The sequence below is a fragment of the Sphaeramia orbicularis genome, chromosome 22, assembly GCF_902148855.1.
Source record: "Sphaeramia orbicularis chromosome 22, fSphaOr1.1, whole genome shotgun sequence".
NCBI classification, from domain to species: Eukaryota; Metazoa; Chordata; class Actinopteri; order Kurtiformes; family Apogonidae; genus Sphaeramia; species Sphaeramia orbicularis.
Genome location: NC_043978.1, coordinates 37,846,351 through 37,868,702, shown reverse-complemented (window position 1 = coordinate 37,868,702; position 22,352 = coordinate 37,846,351). Strand labels below are relative to the sequence as shown.

The window sequence follows — 22,352 nt, the reverse complement described above, 5'->3', positions numbered from 1 at the left end:
CCCATTTGGACGTTCAGATATTTTGTAGTTACCGTTGAAACACCATCATCTTCTACAACATTGATTCACCAGTAAAACCCATGGATTTGGATCAATGACAGTGGATGATGAGACTTGTTTTTACATTCAGTTGCTGATATCTTTGCTGAAAAAGTAACTTTTTTCTTCATTTTTCACTGTTCTTCATTAAATAACCCTCAACTTTAATCTGAGCTTTTATGAACATCCACATTATCAGCAAATTAAATATAGGAAAATACCTGATTTTCACTGAAAAAAGCAAAATACAGAGAATAATATTAGAATAAATGGTTATGAATCATTTAATCCTTGTGTGGTGTTCAGATTTTTGTTATTCAGCCAGTGTTCATGGGTCTGGTGGACCCGCTGCATTTGTGGGTTTTTAATTCTTCATAATTAAACAATTTTATGTTAAAATACTCAACAGACGTCTACTTCATCCCAATTACAAGCAACATAAAAAGCCTGTATGTTTAATATTTGCCTTGTGCCTTTGCCAGATCACATTTATGAATGAAAGTGCTACTCATTTTTAGTTTGTCTTTTTAATAAAATGTAATATAATCAAGATTGGACAGGAAAAAATTCATTAAAAAAAAATAATTACTCATCATTTTCTTTTAATAAAAAATGAAAATGGGTCCCACAGACCCTAACACCATACAAGGGTTAACAGAGGTTAAAGAGAGAGAAATAAATCATTTGGGAAGTGACATAAAAGCAGCACTGGGTCTTTATGGGTTAATGCCTGGTACAACTAAAGGTACATTTGTTTGGACACATATAATGATAACAACAAAAATAGCTCATAGGAGTTTCATTTAAGAGCTGATATCTAGACATTTTCCACTTAAGGTCTTACATCAATTGTTATGGCGTTGTACTGCCAAAACAGTGCTTTTAGGCATTCCATGTTTTCTTTTGTCTGTCTTAGTCACATGATACACACAGGAGTTAGTACTTGATTGCATAACCATTGTTTTTGATGACTTTAGATCGCAGGTGTCAAACATGCGGCCCGGGGGCCAAATCTGGCCCGCCAAAGGGTCCAGTCCAGCCCTTGGGATAAATTCGTGAAATGCAAAAAATTACACTAAGATATGAACTATCCTTTTAGGTCAGGTTCCACATTCAGACCAATTCAATCTAAAGTGGGCAGGACCAGTCAAGAACTATCATAATAACATAAAAATAATGACAACTCCAAATGTTTCTGTTTGTAAATGTAAATATTTTCATGTATTTACACTACAACAAAGTATAATTTTGCAAAAAATGTGAATAATCTGAACAAATATGAATAACCTGAAATGTCTTAAGAGAAGTAAGTGCAATTTTAACAAGATTCTGCCTGTTACTCAATTTTTTGTGTATTTGTAGATCCACTGTGATCTGCAAGTTATAATGTACGTGTGTAAATGATAAACTGAGGCAGAATATTGTTAAAATTACACTTATTTTTTTCAGTTTCTTCATGTTATTCACATCTTTTGAGAGGACAGTTTGCAGATGTAAACCTTTTCATAACGTAAATGTACTTTTTTTGCTCTAAAACATAGAGAAAAATTTGGAGTTGACATTATTTATATATTATTATTTTATTATTTTACTGGTTCGGCTCACTTCAGATCAAATTTAGCTGAATGTGGCCCCTGAACTAAAATGGGTTTGACACCCCTGCTTTAGATGGTCTAATAATTTTTTCCACGACTGTAGTGTGGACTCTTTCTCCAACTCAAACAGACTTAACAGGAGCATTTCTACACAAACACACTGAGGGGGAGCAGCAAAGTGGAGCATTAACACTGTTCCTGTGAAGCACGTCAGAGGCGGTAGGCTATGAATTGAGGTGCACGGCAGGGTAAAGAAAACACTTCTTGGGGACACAGCTAGGGGACAGTACCGCTCTCCAGACTCGGGACGCACACACACACACATACACAAACCTTGTGCAAGCACAGCGCGCTGCAGGGAAACCATCTCAAGTGGAAGGTACTGTACACAGACTTTACCCACTTCCACACTCACTTTCCGCTGCTCTGTTATATTATATCGAGCTGCTCAAACTGAATCTGTGCTTTTTTGGTCAACTCTGTGCAAAAGTCAAGAGGCACGTGTTTGTTCCTGAAGTGGAGGAAAGCAGTGGATAGCGGCACCACAGAGACCACATCTTTGCGTGGGCCAGTGTATGCATATTTAATCGATGAGTGGGCAGTAATAATTTAGAGTACATCTCTGCGAGTGGGTTGAAGCATGAGAGTGGGAGACAACTGTCCTTCATGAGAGAGGGCTTTGGTGACAAGTTGGCACTTGATTATTGTTGTTGTGCGTTTTTAAAGTCACGCAAAATGATTGTTTGGGGGAATAAGTAGGTGCATAATTGTTATAAGTGAGTAAATAAGGGTTACACTGTAGGCTTAAAAGTGTATCATTGCATAAAGTTGCACCGGATGTTGAGGTTTAGATGATGTAATGACTTGTGTGTTTTGGAATTATTTGCTGATGTTGCCTCGACTGTTTTCATCTGTGAAGCCTTAAGGCAGGCAGGGACAGTCCAGGCTGCTCATATACAAAGCCAGCACGTTTCACTCTGTCTGCAGCAGCCGAGCGGTGCTGAGCAACACCTCCAGCATCACCTCCACCACCAGCACCAGCAGCAGCAGAAGCAGCACAAGCAGCGGATCGGGGAGGGTTTTGAAGCACAGTTGGAGCACCGACGACGCATATCAACACTCCCAGACTCGAGACCAGTCGATAATGATGCCGACTGGCGGGTTGCTGGTTGCCGGTTGCCGGTGACACGAGCGCCGACGGAGGCTGTTGAATGAACGAGCCGCTGTCCAAGGTGCTGAAACGCTGTCGGACCGTCGTTGTCTTTTTCCAGTCGAGACGATACGCATGAACTGACGTGAATGCCGAGCAGCACAACACAGCAGCACAAGAGTTCGGCGGTTAACACAGCACCCCCGGACAGAGTAAATGGGACCGCACGTCTTCCCAGCGTTAGAAAAATGGAGAGAATTTTCCTGCTCGTCCTCAGCTGTCTCGGCGTCTCTCGAGTCACAGGGGGTAAGTTTATGTTTATGTGCAAATTAAGAGCAATGTTTCCGTGAATTTTAGCAGCAGCACAAGCTCTAAACCTACCTTTTCATCCCTCGCAGAGTGATATTTATATTTGATCACCTCATTAAATGAACCAGAGCGGTTTTTGCAGCAGCATGTGGGTAAAATACTGGTGCTTTAAAGGCTCTGGATTGTGTAGGCTCTAGATGTGTTGTTGGGAGACGTTGCGTATTGTGTTGAATTTGTGGAAAAAGGCTGGTTGTGTTTGCATTTAGTGGAGGCATTTCCGTGTTGTCATCTCTTGAAGGGGTACACTTTGTCATCTGAACCATCTACAGTAAAGATTTCAGTCGGTGGTTGTGGATGTCTGGGAAATGTAAATGCCACGCCAGCTGATCATGAATTGTGAGGGAAGATTGATCTGTAACAAACTATGTTTACCTCCTAGTGTGTGGTGTGTCTCTGTGTTTGATGTGAGCCAAGCTGACCTTTGAATCTCATTTCAGGCAGGTACTATAAACTGCTACAAACACAGACACACAATCACAACCTTAACCTGGGATTTTCTTTTACTGCCTCCTGTTCATTTCATCTTGAGCTGTACAGTAACGCTTTAAATAAGTGTGTTTGTAATCTTGTCTTTTAGCTTACATTGTCATTCTAGGAGCCTAAAATCTGCTTGAAATGAATGTCCACGAGCTACTGAATGAAGAATGTGATGGAATTGCTTATAGGGAACAAAGAGCTATGGAAACGTTACTGATGCATGCCGTGCTTGTATGTGAGTGTGAGTGTGTGTGTGATCTGTCTGAAAGCATACAGTATTCATGCATCTATAAAACATGCTTTTTAGAGCCTGCACAACACATGTGCACACTCACTGTAATAGAAAGCAACAATTCACATTTACATACTCCAGCCAGAAAAAATACACTTCTGATTCGCTCGGTATCCTCCCACTCCTCTGCCTTCCACTGGCGATGGATCACTGTGCTGCTGATCTCTGCTGCACACTGCACACACACTAAGAGAGGTACAGTTAACTCACACACAGTACTTCATACTTACTTCAACTCTCTATTGGTGTTGTGTGTATTTGTCAGTTTTACATTAAGACTACAGAGATATACAGTCACAGAAAAAAATTATTAGATCATCAAAAGTCATCAAAAACAATGGTTATGCAATCAAGTACTAATTCTTCTGTGTACCATGTGACTAAAACGACAGAAAACAAAACATGGAATGCCTAAAAGCACTGTTTTTGGCAGTACAATGCCATAGCTATTGATGTAAGAACTGAGGTGATTTTGGTTATTATCTAGAAAACATGGAAAATGGCTAGATGTCAGCTCTGAAATTAAACTATTATGAGCTATTTTTGATGTTATCATTATATTTGTCCAAACAAATGTACCTTTAGTTGTACCAGGCATTAAAATGAACAAGAAATTGAAGAAAACAAGGGTGGTCTAATCATGTTTTCCGTGACTGTATTATAAAGCCTGCTATGTTATTGTGAATGTTACAAAGTACTTCTATAAATGACGCTGGAACTGATATTGTTTAAATTTGATTTTATGAATGTCACAATTAGAGAGTTTTAATGAATTCAAATATATATTTGATGCCTTTGTACATTTTCAACCACAGACATACTAAGCACAAAGACAGACACTAGGTGATGTCAAAATACAAAAATATCTCAAAATACAAGAAACAGCTTCTTGTTTTGTTTGATTTTTTTTTTTTTAGAAACATTGCCAGTTCAGATTCAGAGATTTTCAGAAAGCCATGTAGCCACACATCTGATGCGAAGGCGTTACTTCAAGTCCGGCTTGATTCAAGTTTTCTGCTCTCCAAGTTTATTTAAAGATTTAGGCAGACACCTGCACCAGGAAAACAGGCCAAATCAATGCCGAGCCAGAGGAGTGGATTGGTAGGAGCGAGTGGGTGCATGGCTACAACACCATAAAATTTACACTATGCTGACATCTTTACAGTGTCTGTGTTGATAGTGACTCATAAACAGTCAGTTGATACGGGGAAAGGGAAGATAATGTTTCCATTTAAAATGTAAATCGACTCTCTAACACATTTGTCTAAATGAGGTCATAAATCCTCGTAGGCAGTTTCTCCAGTCTCTAACAGTTCTGAGTTTGGACAAGGGGGGAAAAAAAAATCAATGAATCAATCAACAAATTGAATACTGATGCAAGCAGTGGAAAGGCTCCAGGCTGTTCTCTTTGTTTGAAAGATGCTTATAATAATAACTGGGGAAAGCTGAGTCTTTCAAGAGTGCCAAGGTTATTTTTTATGCTATAAACTAAAAATCTAGGAATGTTGGCAACCACCTGCCAGGTCATAAATTCTCTGACAGTACAGTATATTATGTGTCAAGAGCCAAGCCATCTAGCATCCATAGACAGGAGTTATAGGCCTCAACAAAGTCATAGTTTATAAAAGCAGAATCTTCTCTTCGCTCACACTAAATTGCCACCAAGAAACAGACTTATACTGGAAAATATTCTGAGTACAAACCTCACAAGTCTCAAGAAACCTCCAAATGGACAAAACAAAAAGTGTCAATAATTAAAAGAGGGAATTTCTTGCACATAGCTGCCTCTCAAATGCATTACAAATTACAAATAGTTGTTTATGCATGTGATAGATCATCACACCACACTGTATTATTCACCACATTTTATAACACAGTCTTTGTGGCTTTGTGGCTCTTTATTTGTTGTTACATGTATGGAATGAATGATCTTTGCTGAACACAGCGTTCTGAATTGGATCAATAAGTGTCGTAGGATAAGCACATCAATATTTTTCACTCCAGGCATTCGAAACACAAGTCACAACCTTTGTCATGTGTGTTTCAGTCCTGTAAAGGCGGCGGTTCTGGCCTCTTTTATTCTACAACATTTAGAATAAATCCTTTAAACCTGCTGGGTATCTGGGGCAGCCTCTTGATTGGACGGCTGAATCATCACTGTTGCCTCTGAATGAGCTCTTTAACAGGGCACAGAAAAGATGGGGAGACTTTTGTGTGTGTACATGTTTGTGTGTTCATCTAAGAGTTGCGGGGGATGCAGAACTGTGCGTGCATGCATGTGATTATCTGTTCATTAATTTCCCTCCAGTCAATTGTGTTAGAACAATTAACTGTTTGTAATTAGTAGCTGTTAGTAATCACGTTTGCTGTTTTTTAAAAGCAGTGCTCTGTACTGTCCTTTTTTTTTTACTATACCACAAAGTTACTCTATACTGGTTTTAAGTGGGTGATATGTTAAAGGGGTTCAGTGTAGTATTAATATTCCAAACTCTCAACAGCAAGGGGAGGTCATGTATCAGAACACACAGTCAGTTATTTTGACAATGGACTAAAATAACAGTGTTTTATAATCTATCTGTGCTCAGCTGATAGTTTACATTATAGCCCTGTTAGTTTAGCTCTGGTTTTAGACAGAAAAAAGCCACAGTAAAACCACAAATCACCTCCGTTTTCTGTATGATTTGTGTTGTCAGTAGCTGCACTAAACATCTGTTTGTATTTGTCCAAACAAGGTCAGAACTGTCGCAATTTAGTTTGAACCATGGATCAACAAATGACGAACTTAGCGAAGATAATAACATCACATAATAACTATACTTTCAGCATATATACCTTTATACAACAACACTGCTTCTAGTTTTCATTGGTTTTGACTCTAGAAGTTGTTTCTTAGTCAGTACTTTGGCATGTTTGGCATAGCTTCAGTTTATTCAAAACACTCCAATGATAATTTCAGGTCACTTTCTAACATTTGAAAGGGGAAAAAAAGAAGAAGAAAAATGAGAAAATGAGAAAAATGAAAAGTGAGAAAAAAAATTTCATATAGCCCCTGTAATTTAGTTTATTCTAACTGCAGTTGTCAATTCTACAACAGAAGTGTGTTTTGTGGATTCACTCACAGCATTTGTTTATTTCAACATAGTTACTACCATGAAAAAATTATTGCAAGATAACAGTAATCTACAAGGTGTGAAGTACTGCAGTGGAAGCAGTAAGACCACCACCCATCCATTTTATCAACTTATACTTTTATTATAATTAACTTCTTTTTTTATCACGTCATAATAATGTTCATAGTATCAAGGATGACAAATCTTTATGAAAGGGTAAGGTGAAAAAATGAAAGGCATGTCAATATAATGTTGCAGTTATAGTCATGCACACAAATGTAAACAGACTAATGCTGTGTTTCCACTATGTGGTACCGGCTCAACTCAACTCAACTCGGCCTTTTCGCATTTCCATTATGTGAAAGAACCTGGAATCTGGTACCTGGTACTAGTTTTTTGGTATCTGCTCCAAGGTCCCAAAACGGGTGAAGAGATATGAAAATGTGATGTGTAAACATTGCAGACCACTGATTGGTCAGAGGGTTGTCTCTGCGTCCTTGTGTCATCAATGCGAGATACACCATTTTTAAAGAAACAGATTTGGAAGTTTACAGTAAATATACCGGTAGGCAAATCCATGATAGCAGCCTGCAAAATGACACTGTGGTCAGTCGAGGAAGTTCAGACATTTCTGTCCCCAGTGGCCGATGGAATCATTCAGTGTGAGCTTGATGGAGCAACACGCGAGTTTATCAGCAACTCTCTGAGCAGACATCATGGAAGTTATGTTCAGCTTCGCTGTGACAACCAGGTACTCTAAAGTCGGTAGTATCCTGTAATGGAAATGGTCTCCAGGAATAGTACCTGGTACCCGAGTCGAGTTGAGCCGGTTCCACATAGTAGAAACGCGGCAAAAGTCACATGTTTCATATGTTATTATAACTTCAGTCAAAACAAGACCAGCGTGCCTCCTGTCACTGTGGACCAGGTCAGTCCATCATAGATCAGTAAAGCCCTCGCTATAACCTCCTCACTTTCACTGGGCTCCTTTGTGGGGCCATGTTCTCAGGGTCTGTATGATGTATAATTTTAGGCCTTAAAATGCCTAAAAATGTCTTAAAACTATTTTGAAAGAAATGATTGATTATGAACTTAATTCTAATGCTATGAAGTTTCATTAACTTCAGTGTGACTTTTAAATGTGTTTTTTGAGGGGAAATGCATTGATCACAAATTACAAAAGAAAACCAACATGGATCTAAATTGTGTCCCAGTGACTGTATCAGGCAGAATGTATTAGTGATGTGACGTTCATGAACGAATCGAATCCTTTGAACGGCTCTTTGAAATGAACAATGGGAACTGAGTCTTTGTAAAGAGCCGTTCATTTTTTTTATTTTTAAAAAACAAAAAATTTTAAGGAGGGAGTGTCCAATTGCCTGTCAATTTACCAACATACTGTTCTTGATCTGAGAATTGTTCTACAATTCAGGTATTTAAGTAACTGGAGTGATTAATCACTGTTGTGTTTTGTGCAATTTTTTCCGTATGTTTACACACATTTATTCGTGTTTTGAGGAGAATAAAATGTTATTTCATAAGAAAATGTTTTATTTTCTTCTTCATTTTTAGGCTACAGACTCGTGCACATAATGTACTGTGATGTTTTTCGTCAAATTCCAGCATTTGCCTATTGTCACCTCTCATGTCATGTATTTAGCCCACACATTTTAACTAACTATTCTTTTTTACGCTAAGATAATATTTACTGCTGCACCAATTAAACATCTTTAAAATGTAATGTCAATCATCACATGTAGCCTATTTAGTCATTAAAACATTGGTATTTCAAAATAATGCAAAAAACATAAAAGAGCCAGTCTTTTGAACAGCTCTTTTCAGTGAACAGCTCCTGATTGAACGGCTCCCTTCAAAGAGCCAGAAGTCCCATCACTAGAATGTATCACCTCACATCTCTTCATATTAAAAAAAACATTTCTGCTAGCAAAAGTAACATATTAAAATTGTTTCTCAATGTTATTTTCATTAGAATAGCCTCCTTTGAAAATAATGGTTTTGAAGCCTGTTGCACTTTGCACAAGAAATAGCTCAAATGTAGCATTCTGGGTATACAGGCGTTAGAGTCTCATGGGAAATCAAAGAAGAAAAAATAAAGCTAAAAGCCATCAGGAAAAGACACGATATTTAACAGTATTCACATTCAGGGCATCACTAAAGTTACCAAAGACCTTTCATACATTTGTTTTCCAGTGTGGACATGACATAGATCTTAAATTGCTTTCATAAATGTCTTAAAAATCTTAAATTTAATCTGTTGAAACCTCCAAAAATCCAGTTTCAAAGCAACTACAACAAAATGATCGGTGTTCTAGTGATGCAGGACATGATTGATCTTCACAGTTAAAAATAAAATATTTTCCTGTAATAAAAAAATAGGCTCTAAGGAAAAACTGTTTGGGTTTCTGAACAGTTAGAATTCACCTCCTCATATTGATTCTACACTTGACAGAGCTGGTAAATACACTGTTCTTGGCCCATCATCCCTCTAGTTCTTCCAATGCTATCATGTCACGCTGCCCAGATAATCTTACTTGCACCTTGTCATGTTTTAATTGACACCTGACAAGCTTGATTAAATGAACTGCGATGAGAATCCATTACTACAAAGTCCTTTCAAAGTCCTTTTGTGCAAGTGTCGGCACCGCTGAGTGTTTGTATGAACATACTGCTGCTGCTGCTCTTTCCTCTAGCACCTCTTCACCCTCTTCTCAGCTTCAAAAAGCCTCTTGGAGTTCTCTAAAAGCTCGCCAATGACTTAGAAAGACACAAATGAATACAGCGATGGCCTTGTGCTGTTTATTGAAGCCCTGTATGTGTTAAAGCTTCCTCCACATGAGTATAGAGCAATTTTGTGCATGGAGAAACGATTTAGATCATAATCTTTTTGCTTTAGAAATTGTTCCTAATGTACTTTATTTGGAATTAATGCAAGCTGCTTTTCGTTGCACCACATTCACATTTGTTCAGTGATCTCAGGTTGGATCTTTTTTTGCTGAAAATGGGACATAGAAGGCATTAGAGGACAGATTGGTGCAATCATCTGGACCCTGAGTCTGTGGGAGAACGAGATGGTGATGCCAAAAGACTGACGTGGCAGTGGCTGACGCAGTCTGTCATCTGTCCAGCATCATGTGTGCAGGTGGAAGAGGGTATGCGCCACCATGCTATCGATTTAAAAGGATTGTCATTGGATATTGTGTGTCAGAAGCGTATTTATATGTGCACATGAATGTGTGTCATGGGTTATTTTTCAACAAGTTCTCAATTCTTCCTCCTCCTCATCCCAGTTCTCTCGAGCAGCAAAGTGAAGCACAAAAATACTATTTTAATTCGGTTCTGGACGGTGAAGCCTGTGGGGGGTGGGATGGCCCAGATGGTGTGTTTTACATTTGAGCAGTCAGCAGCACAGGGGGCCCCCCAAGGAGAGTACCTCCTCTACCTTTACCAACACCAAGATATATACATTTATTTGTCTTTGAGTCTCCTCGCCTCCTCTTTCAAACTTTTGCCTTGTGTTTCAAAAGTCGTCTGACACGGATAATTCATTTTTTTCGCTATGGTTAAAAGTAAAGAAACTGAAAGATGGCTGCAAAGAAAAATTAGATGCCAATGTGTGTTCAGTGTTGTGAAGAGTACTTTAGAAGTCAGTTAAATATCAGGTACAGATTCAAATCTACACTGATTTTAATAATGCCATCAGATCATGTACCTTATTACATTGCTTTTTGATACTAACAAATGGTGGTTCCTTCTGGTTGCAGCCAAAGATGGAAGACTCAGATTTCTTAGTCATACACATTAGTCTGATTGACAGATGACAGGCAGTGCCACTACAAGCAAGAAAATCAGTCACAAACACTGTGCAAAATGTGTGCACATTCTACCAAATGATTGATGAGCCTGTATAGATGTAAGCCTTCATTGCTTTCATGGTGTTTTACTTAAATTTACATAAGTGGGTTGGTCCGTATTGTCCAGAAACATGCAAAGCAAAGCATTCCTGCACAAGGAGAAACAGCAACATAATGAATGTTATATTGTATTTATAAGCATTACTGAAAACAACATACAGTATTCAAATGTAACCCCTTTATCGTCACCAACACTCTGGGTGTAGATGTGTGCGCTTTTGTCCTTGGATGTCAGTCCCCCATGTTCATTCCCAAAGCCGGTGCCTACAAGCCTGTTTATGGGAGGGGGCATCCTCGGTCAGGGGTCAGATGTCAGTGGCATGACATTTGTTAGTCTGAGGGGAATACACAGTGAAGCACAGACATGGCTAAAAGGAGAAGCTAATAGCTGACAAAAAGTGTGCATTCAAAAATGAAAGTATTACGAGAGAGAAACCAGAAGGGGGAGAAAATGTAAGCTGTAAAAAAAAAGGGGGAAAAACATGGAGTGTTAGATGGAACCAGAAAGAGTGTATTATGAGAGTACTATTCACGTCCTCCCCCTCCACCAGTCTGTGACACCGATCCACTTGGGTAGCTATTGTAGGTGTTACTCAACCAGTTGTGAGTCCTCAGCAGGGTTGCAAAAATTCCACAGACAAAAGCTAAATGTGAAGTGAGAGACAGAAAAAAAAACTACAAAAGTGTGCGATGAGCCACTAATATTGTATTCATAGACTCGTATCAAGCTGTGAGCTCCTTGGTGTAATCAGCCCCATCCCATATTACTGTCGTTTCCCTGCCTGAGGGCGGTGGTCGCTCCTGATTTCATCGTAGATTTCATTAGCATTGGGTTTGTCAAATAATCAGCCTCACGGCGCTCCTTTGCCTTTTTGAATTAGCTGGCTTGCATTCTCTCTCCACACAATGCTGCATTGATTTTCATACTCTGCCTTTTGACATTTAATTAGAGGAAACCGTGTGTGTGTGTGTGTGTGTGTGTGTCCATCTGATTGAAAGAGGGAGAAAGATGCTGTTTTGCAACCTCACCCTCCCTCCCTCGTCTCTGTATTTGCAGCACTCATGGCCAGCGGGGTTGGAAAATTCATTTCCTATGAGTAAATAACTCATTTCTCTACAAAGGGACAAAAAGACCCTTAGGTGTGATTATTTGATGGTGCTGGGCCACAGTGTACAGAGGCAGAGTGGACCGAAGAGAAATCAAAGCTCTGGACGCATGCAAAAAACACACTCCCGACAGCTTCCCACACATTGAAACAGGCCCTCTGTGGCTGTTAAAGAAAGACATCCCAAGTGAAATCAGAAGTGAAGACAGCTACCCACATAAACCAACTGATCACCAGTCTGTGTGTAAGTAGTATGAGGCTAATCAATAGTAGAACAGCACAACAAGGCTATCACCTCCCCTTTGTACCCAGATTCTCCGTGAAGTGTCAGTTTTAGGCTTAAAGCTTTACGCACCAGGCTACGGAGGAGCTGCCAAAAAGCCCCGGTGTAGTAGCTGTAAGGCAAATGTTGGAGAGACAGGCGGAGATGAAAAGAAAGAGAGACAAAGACAGATAGACGGTGTGGGATTGTGTGAAGTTTCAGCACCAAGTGTCCATTACAGTCAGAGAAACAGGCGTTGAAAGTGAATAGAAGATGAAATATAGGAAACATATGAGGTGGATTTCCTCTGACAGGGAGGCGGTGGATCCAAAAGCTTTGCCAACTGAAGGAAACAAATGCCAGGACAAAAAACAGGAAGAAAGGAGGATATCCATAAGGGAGCTCCTTTCGTGGCTTATGTAAGATTTCAAAGAGTCATAGGGAAAATACTCCGAACGGCTGTGAAACAGTAGGCAGCCTCTAATGAAAAAAGCATAACAGGCGATCAGTTATAAAACATGACACGGCGTTACAGTGTGACTCTGATGCACACACATTCAGATAACACTATAAATTATTCACCAGATGTTTTAGCTTCTAAATGAGACACATTAACGCCTCGTGTTCATCTCATCGGCAAAGTGTCACACTGTGATCCTACAACTTAAGTGCATGTGTATATTGGTGTGTGCGTGTGCCCACAAGGAAAAGCCCACGTGCCAAGGTCTCCTTTGACACATGCAAGGACGAACTCCAGATCAGCACAAAATCCTGATGGCTCTATCATGGCACATTAACTATGAATGAGAGGAGCCGGTGTCCCTGCCAGCTGTATGTTTGCGAACCCCTGAGAGAGCAGTGACACCGCCGCTCACACATCTTTTACGCTCAATAACATGTTAGTGTGGGAAATAAGCAGGAAAGCAATTGTAATTCCCACAGTGCTGCCGTTAGCCTCAACACGTTAATCAACATGTGCTAATTTATGGAAGCCAATTCCCCCTGTGGCCTTACGCTTTCCAACAGTTGTGGCAGTGGAAAGTTTTATTCCTTTCCCCTTCTTTAAATGCACTCTTCGTTAATATTCACCCCTACCTGTTACTATTACACCTTCCATACAGAGTGACTGTTTACTTACTATTAGCCTTGAAATCAGCTAAAGTGGCTTAAGCTGCTAAGTATGAATTAGTAAGAACTAAGTGATACGTAGTGTGATTAAAAAAAGAACAGGAAGTAACAGCCTCCTGAGGCCTGTTCTTGCCGCTAAAATGCCAGATTAACAGTGGAATATGATAGCTAACAGGCAGTTTACATGTCAGTTCACAAGCCTCCAGACTAACTCATTAGCATCCCGAGGAGCAGAACCAACCCAGGGGCCTGACTTTGAGAAATGCATTTCTAAGGATTGCAGAGCTGTAATAAGGTATTACAAATCAGTAATATCTCCCCACGGGGGTGGATGGGAGCTGGAACATCACCAGCTTTCATGATCTCTCAGTCTCAAAGCCACAGCTGTCTGCACAGGTGTCACACAGAATCAGGCTGTTGAAGCTGACAGGGGTCACAGAGGGCAGGTGGGCAGGTTACACACAAAGACACTGTAGTTAGGATACAAACAAACACAAGCAGCCATGCAAGACACTTACATACATATAGAAAATGAATAATAGCCATTGAAAAATTGACACTTTCTGCTTACAAAACATCCTCAGGATCACTGTTGTACCTTATTTCTGTTCAGAATCAGAAAAAAATTTATCCCCGAGGGGCAATTAGGAGGCCGAAGATCGGCACATTAAAAGAGCAAGAGAAGAAAAGAAAATATACAAAAGTGGGTGGGCAAAAGTAGCAGATAGACCTGCTGCCAGTAACAATATTAGTTACTGTGGCGGTAATAAGGCAGAAGTGTCCATATAAGTGGCAAGATGTATAGTCACATATATGATAAACATAAAAAATGTAAAATAGCAGATTATGTACAGCAATAAATAATGTATAGCATAGATGAAATAAAAACAAGCAATTTAAAAGCAAATATTGTAAAAGCAGCAATTGAAATACAGCAGAATAAGCAAATCTGACATAACTGTAATATTGCACGAGGACATTGTGTTATTGCACATGAGACAGTTTTGCACAAAGTTTGAATTTTAAAGTTATTGTAACTCCTTAGAGTTCAGGAGGAGAATACCATGATGTAAATGCAAATGATGGAAAGGTGGTTTACTATTTTGATTGTCAGTGTTATTTCCATTGCATTTACATATTGCATCATAGTAAATCACAGTAAATTGTTGTAGATAATGTTTTAATGTCGTTTTCAAATATATTTCAATTCTGATAAATCTTATTTGTTTTCTGTGGCTGTTTCATTTTTTCTCTTGTCAAAAGCATCACATTCAATGTGATAACATAAGCATTAGAGCTGGGTGATCTCACATTGTTAGATCATGACTAATCCTAATTTGTCATATGATCTACTTTGCAAAAGGATCACACAGATTATGTTATTAGTAAAATTATAATGACAGTGCCATTGCGTTATTACTGTCACTAGCTCAGGTCACTAGGCCAGTGATTTTATTCACTCCATTTATACCAATATTTTATTGTCTGTCTGCACTAATGTGTTTGGTTTTAAGATAGATTAATTTGCTGAATTTATGTAACATGTAGTTTTACCGCTGTTGAAGAATATCCATAAGTCAGTCAGTTGTATGTCCAGCTCCTGAACTCCAACATGCAATGAGTTTGATTTACACAGATGTTTTAGAGCTATGCTAATGTTAAAAGGTTATTGATTTATTATAAAACTGACAGGAAAATATAAACCACCACAGTCTATGTAATTAGAAACAATGCAGCTGTATGTTCAGGAAAATGTGGATGTGTTTTTTCTTCTACATCTATTGTCAATGTATTGTAACAATTGCTGTACAAAATTATGCAAAAATGCATAGTTTATAGTCTTATAACAACAACAAAAAGCAATGCAAACACAGCCACAGAGTCTACAGAATATAAAGAAAACCCCATGGTAAACTTAAGTGGTTCTGCCATGATTATATTCTAAGAGGTGAGACTGTATTGTGATTTAGATTATGGATTGTGATTTTACCTATGATTTGGCCAGATCAACCAGTCCTAAATAGCATTTAAAGTACTTTCCATCTTTTGCTTCAATTGCAATATATGTAAATAAATGGAACGTGACTAAAACTTTTGGATGAATGATTGCTTCTTCTGTAAACATGTTTTCTGTCAGATATATTTTTATTTGCAGCGATGGTGAAAACAACTCCCTTGATATCACACTGCTTCATGATAACTCCTCTACTACTACGGTTTTTGTTTGGCTTGAGAGACCTCTTCTGGGTCGGGTTAAGGAAACATCAGCATTATTAGACATTTAGTAAAATAGGAAACTTATTTATAGTTTACAAAATTCCTCACATATGGAACCTGTCTGTAGGGAATATTTCCTCATCTATAATTCCACTCAGATTCCTACCTTAAAGCAGTTAACTGGACTTTACCTGACTGTGGAGAACGTGAAGACATAAAAAAAAAAAAAAAAAAAAAAAAATTATATATATATATATATATATATATATATATATATATATATATTAGGCCTGTAACAGCACACAAAATTTTCCGTTCGGTACATTTTCGGTTTTGAAAGCCAAGGTTTGGGGTTTTTTTTCGGTTCGGTACAGGAACAAAGAAAACCCCTCAAAATGTCTTTAATACATTTATGAATTTTTGAAAATTTTTCCCCCAATTTTTGGACACAATAGAATATAGAAAAACAGGAATATAATTCTGCTGCTATAAATCAAATAGAAAATAAAATGAATTATTAATATTACTAAATGTATTTTAAACATTAGTAGTGCACTTTTCCCTGACTGGTAGTTTTGAACAAACAACAAAAATCAAATCACAGTTCTGTCAGTTCACAATCTGCATAAAAATACCAAAAAAAATGTAACCACGTCTATTCTGGGTCACTGGCAATCTATAAACCAAATTTGGTATGAAATCAACAAATAGTTTTGCTGCTAGAGTGTTAACAACCAAACAAACCGAATCAAAAACAATACCCCTTGCCTCACCTTCAGGGGGTGGGGTAGTAAAAATTAAAAAAAAAAAAAAAAAAAAAAAAAAAAGCAGAAGAGTTAGGACTAGGAGATGATGGCTGATGAGTGGAACAAGTCTATATTATCTATGTTGTAAAACAATAACATGATTTCCAGTTTCCTCTTCATGAGATATTAAGGAGCTGTCACATTTCACACTGCTCAGCATGGGGTGGACAAGTAGCTGTCACTCTGATCATCAGGCTTAAAATGAAACACACACCTACATACACACACACACACACGCCCACACCAGCAACATCCGTCATGCCTCAAAGTCACCCCCATTCCTCATGGAGAAGCACTCTGAATGCCCCCGCAATGAGAGCGGGTTTATGAAGACATCTGTCTGGTGTTTCATTAGAGCCGACTCTGATGTCATGTGGATATTTAAGGCCCGCGGTCACGACCAGCGTTCTGTCTCTTTGTCCTGCAGCGTAACACAGTCACTCAGGAGAGCCAGATGGACAAAGGCAGACAAAAGTGACCAGAAGTTAAATGTGAAGATACTCTCAGATTGGACCTGTTTATAACAAGGACATATGTTATTTATGTTCTGTTCTTTGCTGGACTCTCTACTTTGCTACAATCTCCTGCAAACTACTTTATTTGTGATACTTTTTCCATTTATCTATTATTTAGTTTAGTGAGACTAAGAGTGGTTCTGCAGTAGAGATTTCAAAACACAATTTCATCAGCACAAGATACTATAAAGAAGAAAGACACAACAGATGCTCTGATGTGAATCAGTTCTAAAAATTAGCAAAAATATGGACACAAATTATTCTAAGATTATCCTGTCTATTCTGAAAAGACTTTACTGTACGACTACTGCAGTTGAAAGCACACTGAGATACATGAGTAATGGAGAATATGTATTAATACATAAATTACAGGATTCAAAGGACATGAGATGTGAGGTAGACAGTTTCACAAGAAGAGCTTTATAGATCAGACATTTGTCAGGTGATTATTGAGAGGAAAGAGGGGTAGGAGTGACACCAGATGGAGATTATCATGTCTCAAAGAAAGAATTTCTTCTCCATTCCTTGTAGTCATTTCATCAAGACTCTTTAGTATCACCTAAGAGAGTTATTCTGGGTTCAGCAGGATGAACAATGCCTGTAATATACTGCAGATGAGTACCCTAAGTATTGTCCTCCAATATGTCTTTAAAGCTCAGCAAGGACAGAACATATGGCTCAACGTGTCCAATCCTGTTTTGCATCCGAGACAAAACTGGCTGAACTCTGACTTTATCTATATTATGAAAGTCAAGTGGCCTCTGTGTGTGTGTGTGTGTGCATGTATGTGTCTGGGGATTCACACAAAACCCAGAAAAAGTTGACTGCTGCAGTTTGTCATACTTATCTATTTTTGGTCAAGGAACAGACTAGCGAAAACAGCAAGTTGATAGGACCAATATTTTGGGAGATATTAGTAATTGTGGAATACAATAGCTTTATAATCACATTGCTATACCCAGAACACTCTGATGGTGACTGCTGGACAAATGTGGTACAAGCATGCACGAATACTCAACAGCATAAAAACTACCACATCTAGAACCCATGGATCCCCACGGGTCAATGCGCTAGCTCTATATAACTTTTTAGGAGTGTAGTGTACCCTGTGAATAAAATGTATTGCATAATTTTGTGTCTGTTCTTCTGTGTTATAGAAGAATTTCCCACTTGCAAACAATGCTGCCTAATCCTCTTCATCAAAATGACACTCCAGGTCTTCCTCCTATTTTTTGTTTGAAGTGTTTTGATCCTCCCATCCTAGGATTTGAGAGATTTCCAGAATAAATTTGGGATACAAACCCTCTAACTCCCTGCTTGTGTCATATAAGTGTGTCTAAGGGTAACTCTTCTAAAGACTGTACAAAGTCAGAAATTATTTTCCCGTTCATTTTCTCGTATCATCAAGAGTTGATGGATGAAAGCCGAAGTCATGTCGAAAGTCAGAATCACTTCCTTTCCTTTTCATGTCTTTCTAATCAATAGTGCATTGATGCCTTTTAAAGAGGCATTTCACTCACTTTACAAATAAAAAAAAAAAAAAAACAGTTTATTCACAGGCTCAATGATTTTACACTGTGTAATATCATTTATATCTCAGAAGGGAATCTGTCTGAAGCTAAGCCTGAAAAAGAGATGAATGAGTTTAAACAGCATTGGTATTTATACGACATGAAGTATCTAAAGAAAAAGGGACTAATAAGCTGCATTAAGATGATCATCAGCATATTTTAGTGCTAAAAGAGGAGAGAGGGGTTTTACTGTGTGTAAACAAAGCAGTGGTCTGTGTCAAGCCTTAGAAATTAATGTAATCCCTATGGGTTGTTTGGAATTAAACGTTAACTGTCATTGTGTGCTTTGAAACTGTTGTTAGTGCAAGAAAAAGAGACTTGAAGGCTTACAAAGAGATAATGAGTTTGATTTGTGACTTCTCCGGTCCCATCAGCCTCTGCTGCCTGAGACGCCTGTCCCTCCGGTGTCTCTGGGAACAGCAGACGGTAAACAAAAGCTAAGCTACCTCAAACACTGCAGTCCCCCATGACGAAGAGAAGCAGCAGGTCTCCATCCTGTCGTCTACCGTTAGTCGGGCCATTCATCAAAACATCAGCGGCAGGCGACGAGGAACCACGCAACACAGAAGCTGGCTTGGATTTAGTGCGTTTGTTCTAAGTGTACAATATGTCAGATGTATACAAGCGTGACAGCATGCCGGCGCTACACAAGCCCATCATCCTGTAATTACAAGCTTTGAGGTTTCTACCCGTTGAGGGGGGAATGTGTGTTAACCTGTTCAGAAACTCATCAACTGCATCTGATTGGCTGAATTAGATTTATATCCCATTATAGACGGCAGAGCAACATCACTATCACATCATACATCATCATTTTACATCACATTACAAATGTCCATTGACCCAAAAGACCACATCAATTATGCACAGCTTAGTCATAGTTGACAATGAACTTGTCTGCAGCTCTCTGAAAGGTTCAGTGAGTTTTGTGAAAACCTGTGTGATTGTGTAACGGTCAGTGTATCGTTTTGTAATTGGATTGTCTTTAGTTGTTAATTGATTTTTGTTTTAAAATAGAGAAATTAAAATTGAATTTCAAGGTGTTTTTCTTTTTCAGTGTCAAAGATAAACCAAATTTAAAAAAAACAAAAACAAACTGATTGTCGTTTTCCATTTCTAATAACAAAAAAGAAAGTTACTACCTGACAGAAATGGAAAAATGGACCAAAAACTGCTGGGTTTTTTTTTCATTTTCTGAGACTGGATGTTGTCATTTTCAAGGAAAGAGTACTAATGCCGAGGTCACAAAGATTCTTACGAACAATGGGTTTGAATGAATCTTCCAGTTTGTACGAAATCTGGAGTTCATAGACATTCATGGAGGGAGCATGACGTCCAGATTTCGTACAAACTGGAATATTTGTACAAACCAATCTTTGAAGAATCTTTGTGACCTCAATGGCATTAGTGCTCTTTCCTTGAAAATGACAACATCTGGTTTCAGAAAATGAAAAAAACAGGCGTTTTTGGTCCATTTTTCCATTTCTGTCAGGTAGTAACTTTCTTTTTTGTTATTTGGAAGAGATATTTGGTTCATTTGTTTGGACACTGAAAAAGAAAAACGCCTTGAAATTCAATTTTAATTCTTCCATTTTAAAACAAAAATCAGTTAACCACTAGTTTTTCTTTTGTTTTGGAAAAGAAAATCCAATTACCAAAAGATACACTGACTGTGTAACGTTTGTGTTGGAGTCAGTGTTGTGCAGGGTGCTGGATGTTTGTTGCATGAGCTAAAGGTCATTTTGAAGCTAACAGGAGCTAGTGTTGTACACTGTTGTTGCTTTAAAGGACCAGAAAAAAGTCACTGAAGAAATCCAGAGCCAACATAATGACAGCTTGACTGTAGTTGTGGTTTGTAAATTACAAAAATAAGATGTTCAGATGATTCTATCAAGCAAATGTTTGGTGAAGTTGACTATTTTACAGCGTATAGCATATAGCAGAGAGGCTGTATATAGAGAGATAATGTCAGTAAAACATGAAAGGGGGTCATTTGTGAGATGTACCATATGATATTTGTCAATTTTATAGCCAATAATTTTATAGCCAATAATTTTATAGCCGAGAAAGTCACAGTTTTTCGTGTCAAGATAGTAATATAACGTCTGATTTTGTGTGAAACAGCTCAATGGACTGCATCTCTTGCTGCACTTGATATAAGTCACCAACACCAATACAACGGTTACTCCAGTATATTCAACTTGGTCTTTAACAGTTAGAAAACTATTCAAAGAGCTGAGAATCATTTCAGTCCAGTCATGTTGAAGCTGCAGAAATATTTTCTAGAAGGACACAAGTACGATAATGTAATTCCAGCTGTGTAGTCTTTTTGTTAATGCACTTTCACAGTTTTTGTTTTACACCAAACCATGACTTTCATGATAGTCATTTAAACTAACAAATGAAGGCATAATTCAAAGGAAAGTAAACAAATTACCTTTTGCTGTTGATTGCAAAACCATTTTTTTGGCGAAGATGGATTTTGCTATCTACATAGATGAATGCTGTGGCTCTATCTCCTCCCTTTGTGTAAAAATGAAACCTAAATATAAAATAGCTGCCTGTGCAGCACAATTTAGAGTAAATGTCAGGATGTTGAACTACCCACCTTCACCCATCAGTGGCTAGGATAAACTCTGGCATCTCTGTGACCCTCCAAAGGATGAAAGAGTTCAGAAAATAAATGAATGAATGAATGCATGTATGAACTTATTTTTTTAAAAATGATCAGGAAAAAAAGATGATTTCAGCATAAATTATCCTGGTGAAATCTACTTGCAAAGTCTGAAATCACCTCAGGGAAACGACTATTAAAGTGTGTGGGTGTTTAGTTTGACTAAAGTCCCACAGAATAACATGGAGGAGGTGGGATTTGTGACCTGTAGGTTTCAGGTACGTGAAATAAGACAAAGTGTACTCTATTAATTACCACTTTCTATAAATAATGTGAGTAGTCTATGTTCTATTTCACATTGTGAAATTCAGACAATTTGTTTTTGCTTTTTGTGAATCATGACAGAATCAGTTTCATTTAAACTAGACGGCCCAATTACTGCCACATTTTTGCATCACTACTTATCAAGCTGTAACTTGCTTTTATACCCGTCTTGTTTTTTTTATCTGTTGTATATGATAAAGTTGATTTCCATAAGAACAGACAATGTGCTTGAGATGCTATCATACAAACACTGGGGAAATTAAAATTAATTTCAGACTATTACAGTCAAATTGATGTTCTCCTCTAGTGTAGGTGTCTGATCTGCAGACACACACGCACACACACACAAGATTAAAGTCATTATGTGTGCTTGTGTGGCTTTTTGTGTATTTCCAGTCTCGGTGCAGACTTAAGCAGCCTGTTCTTTAATTAAAGACTTCGATGCAGCAGTTGCACCACAGTACACACTGGACATGCAGAAAACACACATGCACACTCGCATACATGGTTTGACACTTAATTATGTAAGGAAACTGAAACATTACTCTCTTGTACCGCTTAAATCTTGCAACTTCTGACCCTAATTACACTGGAGGTGTATTTGGAAAAAACACACATACAGCACTTTGGCATTCACTATTCGCCTGTTTCAGGTACAATTTGCATATCATCCAAATTCATTTTTTAATACAAGCGACCAATCATATTTCTTTCATATACTTTTCTTCCCAAAAAAGCCTATAATAGAATAGTAAAATGAGCTGTATCGTAAATTTTTATGAGGCTCCAACCTTATTAGCTTTAATTAAAGACAGACAGAGTTACGGAGAGCGATTGATGATGGC

At 38.2% G+C, this 22,352-nt stretch overlaps 1 protein-coding gene across 2 annotated transcripts in view; it reads left to right on the top strand.

Moving 5' to 3' along the window:
* Positions 1-1,927: 1,927 nt before the first annotated feature.
* Positions 1,928-22,352, top strand: part of fndc5a (fibronectin type III domain containing 5a) — a 39,032-nt gene continuing 18,607 nt past the window's right edge. The window contains exons 1-2 of one of the 2 annotated variants that reach the window (XM_030127403.1): positions 1,928-2,013; positions 2,622-3,090. In XM_030127403.1, the coding sequence (XP_029983263.1) occupies positions 2,934-3,090 (157 nt within the window). In that variant the 5' untranslated portion in view covers positions 1,928-2,013; positions 2,622-2,933. Of the gene's footprint in view, positions 2,014-2,379; positions 3,091-22,352 lie in introns of those variants that run through there. The other variant, XR_003934585.1, reaches the window with a different exon arrangement.